Source organism: Pleuronectes platessa, chromosome 1, assembly GCF_947347685.1.
Source record: "Pleuronectes platessa chromosome 1, fPlePla1.1, whole genome shotgun sequence".
Taxonomy (NCBI): Eukaryota; Metazoa; Chordata; class Actinopteri; order Pleuronectiformes; family Pleuronectidae; genus Pleuronectes; species Pleuronectes platessa.
In genome coordinates, this window is record NC_070626.1 from 19708565 (window position 1) to 19720071 (window position 11507).

The following is an 11507-nucleotide window of genomic DNA, read 5'->3' on the forward strand; positions in this document are numbered from 1 at the left end:
TGACCACTGAAATCAGTTAATCTGTGATATATATCAAATGTGTGCCAATTTTGAGAGGATTCCTCTCAAAAGTTTTTCCTGAGATATTACATTCAAATCACATGTTTTGAGTGGTCACAGTGACCCTGACCTTTGACCCCCAGCCACCAAAATCTAATCAATTCATCTCCAAGAAAATGTTTGTGCCAGATCCAAAGTTCTTTCCTCAAGGCGTTCTTGAGATTTGGCACTCAATAGAATTGGACAGAAAGACGGACAACCTGAAAACATAATGCCTCAGGCCACTGGCTGTTGACAGCAGCTCTTCGAGGGTCAAGCAGCACAGTTTGCCTAAATAGTTACTTATAAATAACAGGAGAAAGTGTTAAAGAAAAAAGGAAACTACACATCAACAAGCAGCCAGAATTAGATTTATGCTGAAAAATAAGAGGGCAAAGTTCCTTCATGACAAAAAGACAAACTGCTGTCGTCACTTGCCGCTGCAGCCTAGTGTTGACAGATTCCTTTCAACAGATTAGAAATTACACATGTTGCACTGAAGCTTCATGCAGGTGAAACAATGAGGTGAATGATCTCCATGTAATCAGTGTTACAGTTATCATCAATGTGCATCAATTTAGTGTAATGATCAAATATAGAATTGCAGTAAATAGAAGAAACCGGTGTTTATTATTGACACAGTTTCCTGTCTTTTTCTTAGAGACTTTTATATCTACATTTTCACCGTGAACACCAGAATTATTAACTTCAGGTCTTAATTACAGCAAATCAAATATGTTTTTCTCTACTTTCAGTGCTGTATTACTTTTTGACTTTGGATTGAGCTTGATAACAGAAAGTGCAAAGCTCTAAGGTGTAGGAGATCTCAGTCTAGTTGTTGCCAAGGCAGTGTGAATCAAATGAAGCTGTGTCTAGATGATGTAGTCTATCTCTGAGTATAGTGTGTCTGCCATGTCCTCTTCACTAGAGTCTTCTCCTTTCAGACACATGGACCCTCTCCTGTTGAAAGAGAAGAGCACAGCATTGTGGTTAAAGAGAAAAACATAAACATAACATTCTGCTCTATTAAATTGATGGTACGTACCCCAGTTGCTGGCAGTGGAGATCTCCTAAACAGGGGCAGTGTTTCCGTGGTCCCTTGTCCTGACTGTCCCAGGACAACAGCTCCGCCAGGTGGTTGGAGGCAGCGAAGCAGCGCTCACGCTCAATGGGCTTGGCCAAGCATACAGGGAAGAGCAGGGCTGAACACACAAAGAACTAGAATTACTGCCCTGTAGTTGTAGGCCTCCACCAAACAAACCATCTTCTCCCCAGACTCATATGAGGTCTACATGACCTTTAACCATGAACATCTTATCAGTTCATCTGTGAGAAACAACAAATCTGAAGCATTTCCCTAAAGGCAGACACAAAAAATATCATATTCAAGTGACGAAAAATGTTTTGTGAGGTCACACTGACCTTGACCTTGGCGCACTTAATTTAAATCAGTTCATCCTGAAGTCTGAGTGAACATTTGAACCAAATTTGAATAGATTCCCTAAGGGTGTTCCTGAGATCTTGCGTTGACAACAATGGGACAGATGGAGGGGAAATCAAAAGACTTCACAGGCTATCACCATTATACTGCAGTATGTGTATGATGTTGTACCTTTATGGAAAGCACAGCAGAGGTCTGGGCTGCAGTCCGTCTGGTACTGACAAGTGCTGCCAGCGTCTCCTTTGGTCACATTCGGGCTGCACTGACCCCACACACACAGCTCATCAGCACAGCACTCCTCGTCTTTAGTGCACGACTGAAAGCACAAGAAACCATCTCCATATTTCAGCAGACAGCAATCTCTTTAAGTAACTTTAAATGATGAACCTCCAGTTGTACAAGGCTGAAACTCACATTGACTTCCCCCCTCAGCTCTGAGCCTAACTGAAAAATGCTAAGAACTGGTTTGAAACAGTGGCGTTTGCACCATGTCCAACCCGTACACTGTGTATAAAGATGGACGACATGACTGCTCCCCAACAGAGGAGCCAGAGAGTCTCGATCCCCACCTGGTGGCTGGCTGCAGTATAGTCAAATTATAGGTTAAATAACTTTTTCCACAAAGACGGCCTCTATCATTTTAGGTCACTTGTATCACACTGATGAATGTCAGTATATCACAGGGACCCCTCTGCCTTGCTGCTGCACACACTCCGGCTCTAAGTGGCAAGATGGCAGCGTTCGTATCCAGCATGTTTTAACTTCATTTCTGGATAGTGGGAGGGAGTGGAGACCTGTCATCCATCTTTATATACAGTCCACGGTTTAACACATCAAATGCTGATTTAAATCTGCATAAATTACAATTATAACCACCAGGAATACACAGCCTCCCCCCCCCCCCCCCCCCCTCTCTTTATCTGCCCCAATAATTATATTTGAAAAGAAACTGACTGGGGTTACAGCAGAAAAACACATTTCAGTGTTACAGCTCCTGTTTTCTCTTCGGTTAAATATTAATGATATTTAGGGTCAGCGGGTCTCTGAATGCAGGAAGAGAAAGTTCCAGGGAACTGATAATGTCCATGCAGAGTTTTCCTGTGCAGCACTTTTGATAAGACACAGATCCTGACCTCTGTGTTTTTATTATCCCTCCTCACTGTTGTTTGTCAGACTGCCAACATCTTAACCCTTTGCATTGCTCTTTACTCTGATACTCGGGGACCAATCGGATGAGTTAAAACCACAGAATCAGCAATAAAAAAAAGACTGAATTAAAAACCAATGGCTGAGTCTCTACAGAGAAGACTCATTACTAATGCGGTTTGTTTTTTACATCCTGTGAGTGAGACTAGAGGGAGTGGAAGCTCGAGAGATTTAACCTTGACATGTGCTCTCCTTTCAAATGAAGCTCATAGGACTCAGCGTTCACCACAACACACTCCAATTACACTTGTAGACACACTGCAATGCAGCTGAGGTGAAACTCCAGCTGCTACCGACTGACGTGTCTCTGGGAGTGTGTGTGTGAGAGTGACAGACCTGGGCATGAGCGCCTTCTAGAGAAAACTAATCATAATAAGACTAAGGTGCCCATATAAAAAGAAAACTATTGTTCACTCACCACATCGGTTGCTTTGCAAGGCAAACACTTGGAGCCGTGCATGACATTAAAGCAATACCTTCCCTTCCCACAGTCCTCATCACTGATGCATCCCTAAAGACAAGAGAGAGGAGGGAGGACATCAGGGTGCATCATGGTACTTTTATAACACCAGGGTTTTTGTCCCATAGTTCTCAGGGAACCAGAAATCCCAGCAGTCAGGTCATCATGTGAATTAAGAATCACAATATTTACAGTTTTGAAAACACGACAGGCTCCTGATAGTCTGACACTTTTATCCACAAATGGTGCTGCATGTATCCCATGAAGTATTTTTGAACTCTCAATCCATTTTTGCACTATTCCAGTTGCAATTCTCTCACCGTGTGCTATGTTCTGAGTACTTATTATGTCGCGTACTTGTATGTTCTGTCTAATTATATGTTTACACCTAGGATCAGAGAGAAACAACATTTCAATGTCCTATACATATGGCAGAATTGAAAATAAATTTGACTTTGACTGTATTCCAAACATTACTTATAATCAACCAATCCGCATTCTATGAGACCTGACATGGGATTCACTCTGGATTTAAAACACATAAGCAGCATTTTGACCTGATTGCAAATAAAGAAGTAAAAAGATAAAGCTGTTGACAAAGTAACTTTGTAGCAATAAGACAGACAGAAAACCTGAAGTGTTCTTTTTTACCTCTTGGGGACAGACTCTTGTCTCAGAGTTAACATGTAAACAATTATTAACCTCTCCATGTCTTTTTAGATTGTGTCACACGCATTGATAAATGTTTTGACTTTATCTTTAACACTGTAAGTCAATTAAATGATGTAATAAGAAAGCTGCTCTTTAAACTAGACGGCAGTAAAAACAACTGCTTCTATGTTATCAACAACACCCAGAAGAACTGAGTGGGAATTTCAGTTTAAAAAAAAATATCAACAGTTTTACAGTGTTCATTTCAATCAATGCACAAATCACCTAATTGTATGCACATGCAAAGAGGACTGAGGACATGAAATGCACATTGTCAACATTAACATCTGCTACCAAAATTCCAGGTGTTTCATGTTAAATATTTTACAGTGAGCTGTCGTAGACCATAAGGAAAGCTGTGTTTAAAGATGGATTTTCTCTTGGGCTCTAGGTACAGGACCTGCATGATAACTTACATGATCGATGGTGTTGCCCAGTTCACTGTCTGGGATGGTTGTGGTGGTCACGTTGTGGTTCTCCTGTGTGAAGGTGAGACGTTTGTTAAGCTTTATTCACAAAGGGGAACAAACCCTATAGTCACTTCTTGTTTATGAGCGTACCAGGTCCACCGATGATGTGTGGACGGATTCATCATCAATCACTTTATCAGAAGCGGATTCATTGTGATGATCTGGAGGAAGGTTACTGGGATCGGGGCTCACACTGTCGACGTCTTTCTGGAAAAGGATATAAAGATATGAAGTGAAGAGATGCATTAAGAAGTCAGTCTTATTCTTTCCACTGTCGACTCTGAATCAAAGCTTCATATATATGTGGGAGCAATACAACAAAGGTCCAATTTATCGATATAGTGCTTATTGTTGTTGTTCTATTATATTTAGTACTTTACTGTGTATTCTAGTACCTCATTGGGGAGTATGTACAGTTTTTTGTACATTGTATGTTTGTTACATTCACTTCATTCTATTTGCAATGCCCTTGACCTGCTGCTGCAACACACTAATCTATCTATCTATCTATCTATCTATCTATCTATCTATCTATCTATCTATCTATCTATCTATCTATCTATCTATCTATCTATCTATCTATCCATCCATCCATCCATCCATCCATCATCTATCCATCTATCTATCTTATGCATGGTGACCTCAGATTTGTAAAATGTTCTGAGAAGAGTTTAAAGCACAATCTTCACTGCAGCAGCAACGATCAGTCTCTAAACTAAACTAAACATGATAATAATCGATGTATAATCTGTGTCTATCATCTACCTGCTCTCCCTATAAGTGGTGAGATAATGCTATGTGATGTAAACACAGCTGCACTTAAAAGGCGGATGTCTGCCTACTGGGTGAGTCGCATCCTGGGGGTTTCTCTGCGGAGCCTCCTGCAGCTGCTCCACCTCCACCAGCGCCCGGCCCGGTTCCGTTAGTCCTGGGACCTGGTGATCCTCCAGGATGTGGTCTACTGCTGGGTATACGATCTCGGGGAGGATGCCGTCGCAGACCGCGGCGAGGGCCAGAACCAGCAGGGAGATCCGCATCATGCCGCCGGTCACTGCTGCTGCTGCTGCCGCTGTGAGGAGGGTGTGGTGCGGCAGCGTCAGCACCCCCCTCAGCAGCGGACGCGTTCTCCGTCACCTAACACGTGTAAATCCGCACATTTTTTAAATAGAGTTGTATCCGTTCACTTCAATGTGTTTGTAAAGTTTAAAGGACATGTGTTCGGGATTCATCGAACATAGTTCCGGTCAAGTTTAACCACCGCTCTGAGTTAGTGCGCGGGTGAAACCATAGCAACAGTAGCATCCTCTCGCTTCATGCTAGCTAGCTAATTGCTTAACTAGCCATGAGCTAACTCGTAGTAAAACTATCTTTTAAGTGGTTGACAGTACAGGGAACTAAGTTAACTATCGTTTCTACATGTGTGATAAGGTGAGACCACAACACATTCTCATCAACTTCATTTGGAAAGTTTAGAAAGTGACTGTGTTGACAAATTTACAGGTTATTTCAACTTTAGTTCACTGGTAATATGAGCTAATTATACCAATCCAGCCAATTTTTCCGGCCTGCGCTTTGCCAGATGAATAGAAAATGAATATTAATTTATATAGCACTTTTAGAAAAAACGAATTTACAAAAGAAATTGCCATCAGCAGGATGTGGTCATATTTAGATTAAATGAGTAGATGTCGAACTGTGTCACGTGAAAACTTGATCACATAAAAGCAGTAATATGACAATATAAAAAAAAATGAACAAGTAAAAACCCGACATCACACGAAAGCAAGTCTATAAAATTGTGTTTTAAGAAGTTTTTTAGAAGTTAAACGTTAAGATTTCAGTACTAAATAACAGATCTGTTTACATCAGAACAACCTTAAGGCAGAGAAGTTGTCCATGTGAAAACCCTAAGGGTCAGAGGTCAGACTGATCAGACACGTACTCTCTGCAAAGTCACCAACCAGCCTGGGTTTGCTAAAGGCCCAAATTTAGAGTTATATTTACTGTGTTGAATAATTACAAATCTGTAATTTGTGTACATTTGTACCCTTGTGTCAAAATCTATCTTTAAAACGTTTTAACTGTTATTTTATAGTTTGGTCATTGAAAAGTTGTGCTTTTTCAAAGTGCTTTAATAGTAAACACACAGAAAACTTCAGGCAAATTAATTTTTGTACAGTGAGGCTACAGTTTTGTTTACTTGTTACATTACATAACCAACCTAAATTCACTCACACTACTCCGCTCCTCCGCTCCCTTCACTGGCTACCAGTGGCTGCCCGCATCCGCTACAAAATATGAGTACTTGCGTACCATGCTGTGAACGGATCAGGTCCAGTCTACATCCAGGACATGGTTAAACGTTACACCCCAGTCCGTTCACTCCGCTCTGCTTCGGCTAATCGACTCTTTGCTCCTTCATTTCAAGCTAAACACTCTTCAAAATCACGACTGTTTGCTGTCCTTGCTCCTAAATGATGGAATGAGCTCTCCATCGACATCCGGACATCAGAAAGTTTACACATCTTCCGCCGCAAACTAACAACATACCTCTTCCGTCTACATCTTGAATAAAACAAATATTTACCAACAATTTTTGAAACTAACAATTTAGTAGCACTTAAATGGCACTTACTTATAGCACTTTGTAGTTTTGCTTCATTTTTTGAAGAAATTGTACTTTCTTGATTCTTGTTGTTCTGGGTTTGTACGAGCTAAATGAAATGTAATGTAATGCAAATGTAATGGTTGGTCCAGTTCATCTCAGGAAAGTGGGTCAGTGCGTGTCTGAGTGTGTGTGTGTGTGTGTGTGTGTGTGTGTGTGTGTGTGTGTCTGTGTGTGTTTGTGTGTGTGTGTTTAAATCACCAGAATAATGTCTCTTTCAGATCAGCTGAAAGTCAAGACCATCCGTGTTTATAACGTGAAACATAAACAGTTCCACATCAGACATGGAAATAATGCCCAACAAGGACATAATAATATATGAATTCCTTAGGACTTTTTACTGGCAACTTGAGATTTATTGAGATAACTTCCATTTGCACTAATTATTTTAACATGTGATATCCATTGTAGACAGCAGCCCACCTGCCCGGCCTCCGGAGAGCCTCCGGGGGGGCGGGCTGGCTTCCTCTCCTGGTCCGTGGAGAAAAGGGTATGTGGAGGTGAGGGGGCTGGGACAGCACCCTCACCTGCACCACAGAGGATCGATCAGCTCAGGTGAGAGCTGTCACAATCAATCATTCCGTTTCTGGCTTCGGCTGGGAGAGCCCCATGGCAAGCACCACTGCCACACTGACATTTGAAAGTGAAGCTATTGGAGTAACATCATCCACCTATTTTCTCTTGAAGAAGGACGAGATGCCTGCTCTGAAAGAGGAGAAGAAGCCAGGCTTTTTGCACAGGTGTCTTCTCAAAATGGAGCTTAATGACATATCAAGTGCTGGATCTTTTCCAAGAAGGGAACACATTAGCATCTCTGGACAAGGCCACTTCTTACAGAAGTCCTTTAAAATGGCCTCGTAAGGGCTTCTTTTCGGGATAAAAGTTGAGTCAATGTCTTTGACCTCGGCCCATATTCTCTCCAGCAGATGCCGCCTTGTGTCATCATCAGCACAGGTCACCTTTGCCTTTTTACAGATTTGTGTGATGAGCTTGTCCAAGAGAACACTGACATACGTTTTATATTTGACCCCTGCCTTGATCTTTTCAGTTTTCTCCCTGGCGCTCCTGCCTGATGATGCTGAGTTCTCACGTTCTTTTCTGACTTCTGATGATGAAGTCTGCTTAGAACTTTTGATCCCTCTGCTGCTGACCACTGCTGGTGTTGACTGCTTCGATCTTTTCTCCTCAATGTTGGTGACCTTTAATGATGTCTGCTTCAATCTTTTTTCCTCAATGCTGCTGACCACTTTTGGTGTTGACTGCTCTGATCTTTTCTTCCCTCTGCTGTTGACCACTGCTGGTGTTGACTGCTTCGATCTTTTCACCTCAATGCTGGTGACCTTTGATGGAATCTGCTTCAATCTTTTTTCCTCAATGCTGCTGACCACTGCCGGTGTTGACTGCTTCGATCTTTTCTTCCCTCCGCTGCTGACCTCTGATGATGAAGTCTCCTCCGATCTTTTCTTCCCTCTGGTGCTGACCACTGCTGGTGTTGACTGCTTTGATCTTTTCTCCTCAATGCTGGTGACCTTTGATGATGTCTGCGTCACTCTTTTTTCTTCAATGCTGCTGACCACTGCCGGTGTTGACTGCTTCGATCTTTTCTTCCCACTGTTCGATCTTTTCTCCACAATGCTGCTGAACACTGCGGGTGTTGACTGCTTCGATATTTTCGTCCCTCCGCTGCTGACCTCTGATGATGAAGTCTGCTCTGATCTTTTCTCCTCAATGCTGTTGACCTCTAATGATGATGACTTTGATGAGTCGATGGTCATTAAAGCGTCGGACACTCTGGTTGTGTGGCGGTTAACTTGGTTGTTCAGCCACCAGCTTATCAAGGACAGAAAACAAAACACCCTTGTCTGGATGTCTGCGTATATGTCCATTTGTGAAGTAGGAACAAAAACCTTTTTCAATGGACCTGAACCCTTGTCTGACTTCTTGCCAGGTGCGATTTGCGAAAAGATGACATCTGAAAGCCGTTTTGTTAATACAATAACCTTTTTAGATGGAGGCTTTTTCAGTGTTTGGAATGCAGAACTTTCATTTCCACCTCCTGGCTTCTCCTTCTCCAGAAGCACAGCGTCAATACTAGCAATCAATGACTGTATCGCCTTCCTGCTAGTGACTTTGGGATTCTCATTGAATTTTTTCGCGACCTGTGACAGGATTTGGAGCGTCCCTGCTGTGGCAAAAGTCTTTATGAAAAGCCTATTGATCTTTCTCATTCCTTTAGCGATTGAGAAGTTTGTGTCTGGAGATTCATTTCCATGTGTGCCTTCCTCACTGATTGACTCAATTATTTCATCTAAAGCCAAATCAATCTCTGGAGAAAACGATGTATTGAGAGAGAGGCTGTCATTAAACACATTAAAGAAGTCTGTGATGTCAGTCAAACTATTGTTGATTGTTTCCTGGACAAGCCTCTTCACACTGTCTACACTGCTTGTTGTTGAACCTCCCTCTGAGGAACTACCTGACTTGGAGCTAAATCGTGAAGAGGAGGAGCTTGAAGAAGTCCTAGACACCAGAATGGGATCATCTGAATTGTCCTGTTCCTCTGAGGAAATGGCCCGACTTTGCTTGCGCGGTTGACACTTGAGCAATTGTTTGATTCGTTCGTCTGTCTTTAACGACTCGCAGGCATAACAGATCATCTTCTCGACTTTAGCGGGGCTAATGAGGCGGGTTGGTATAGGCTTGTCAGAGCTCACACAGATGGAGCTTGAAGACAAGGTGGAGTTGACAGTCTCCGTCACCTCCTCTACAACCAAGTCTGTGAGCTTATCCAAACTCTCAGACGTTCTTTTGCTGCCTGGTGAAAGACTGTTGCTGAGAGTGTCGCCCAGAATGGACCGAACTTTATCCTCAGACACGGGTGCACGGAGACGTCGCTTTATAATGGCATTTGAAACAGACGTCATTAAGTTCAGCAGAAGTTCTGCCAACATAAATGTTGTAGCTTCATCCGGTTTGCATGACTTCAAAAGCTCCCACTGCTCTGCAGTGAGCTTCGTAAAAAAGTTGTTAAAGTACGGGCGGACAGTCTCTGCATTTATGTCCATTTCTTTAACTTTCTGAGTGAATTCCATTGCGACTGTTCTTTGTTTCAATGTGTGTTAAGAATTGTTATTTTCGCTGTTCGGAAAGTGTTTTCCAAAAACAATCTGCTTTGTTCTAGCAGTTGGCTGGTTGGTGCAGACTGACACTTCAGTTCTTATTAAAGGAATTGAAGCAAAGAGGGTTAAAGGAATAGAAGCAAAAGGGTTTAAAGTAATTGAAGCAAAGGGGGTTAAAGTAATTGAAGCAAAGGAGTTTAAAGGAATTGAAGCAAAGGAGTTTAAAGGAATAGAAGCAAGGAGTTTAAAGGAATTGAAGCAAAGGAGTTTAAAGGAGTTGAAGCAAAGGGGGTTAAAGGAATAGAAGCAAGGAGTTTAAAGGAATTGAAGCAAAGGAGTTTAAAGGAATTGAAGCAAAGGGGGTTAAAGGAATAGAAGCAATGAGTTTAAAGTAATTGAAGCAAAGGGGGTTAAAGGAATAGATGCAAAAGGGGTTAAAGTAATTGAAGCAAAAGGAGTTAAAGTAATTGAAGCAAAGGGGGTTAAAGTAATTGAAGCAAAGGGGGATAAAGGAATATAATGGGACTAATAGATCAATGGAAACTCTGATGTGACAATAAGCCACATCCCTCAACTTTGACTGTAACATAGTAACCGTTAATAGGCAGACAGAAATAACACATTGAACTATTATATCCATTAGTCTGGTATTAGGCTTTTGTTTCAAAGACAATACGTGTGCTTGCGCTTTCCACTTGGATCGACCTTGTATTGCAGTACCTCTAGGAACAGTGCACCAACTCAGTAGATGGCAGTAATCAGTTACCTGATCCTTAACACAGATTTGTAAATGTCTAAATTACATTTCATCATCCTTTTTTTCCCCCTCTTTTTAAACAACCATGAAAGAAAAGTCTGAAGTCCGGCAAATAATATTCAAATCTTGCCAGACAACTAAAACAAAAAATGTAAAAATACAAAACACAATTAACAGCATAACAAAAAAAAAACATTATCAACCTCCTAAGAATTATACTTACAGTTATCTTCTGGGATCATTTTGATCAAAGTCCCTTTCTCAACATATTTTGAGGCCCTCCAACTCATAGAATTTAGATGCTCCCTTATTTTTGTACTCCATCTTAAGTGAGAGATCTTCAATTCCAATTCATAATAACCAATGCCTAGGTACACTGAGTGGAACTAATGCAGTCCCATACAAAATGCCATATATTATATAAATATTGTACATTTCATGAAGGTAGGATATGCTTTAGGGCTGTTTGTGTTGGATTGTATTAGTTTTAGCTTGGTGTACCTAATAAAGTGCTTCACTTAGCTCCTTATGTAATACGTTACCCTTCATGTCCATTGTATAATACATTGTGCATTGTCAGGCATTTGTTCTGCAGTAGAGAAACAAATGACTCGAGATAAATTGTGGATAAAATTCACA

The 11507-nt window shown here is 41.5% G+C and overlaps 1 protein-coding gene across 1 annotated transcript; it reads right to left on the reverse strand.

Annotated features, from left to right (window-relative positions):
- Positions 1 to 404: 404 nt before the first annotated feature.
- On the reverse strand, positions 405 to 9916 carry dkk3a (dickkopf WNT signaling pathway inhibitor 3a). Its single transcript, XM_053422374.1, has 8 exons — positions 9046 to 9916; positions 5170 to 5396; positions 4418 to 4534; positions 4274 to 4336; positions 3105 to 3197; positions 1652 to 1796; positions 1085 to 1241; positions 405 to 999 (listed from the first exon to the last, which is right to left on the reverse strand). The coding sequence occupies exons 1-8, from the start codon at positions 9914 to 9916 to the stop codon at positions 912 to 914; spliced, it is 1761 nt and encodes a 586-aa protein (XP_053278349.1). The 3' UTR covers positions 405 to 911.
- Between the last annotated feature and the right edge of the window lie 1591 nt (positions 9917 to 11507).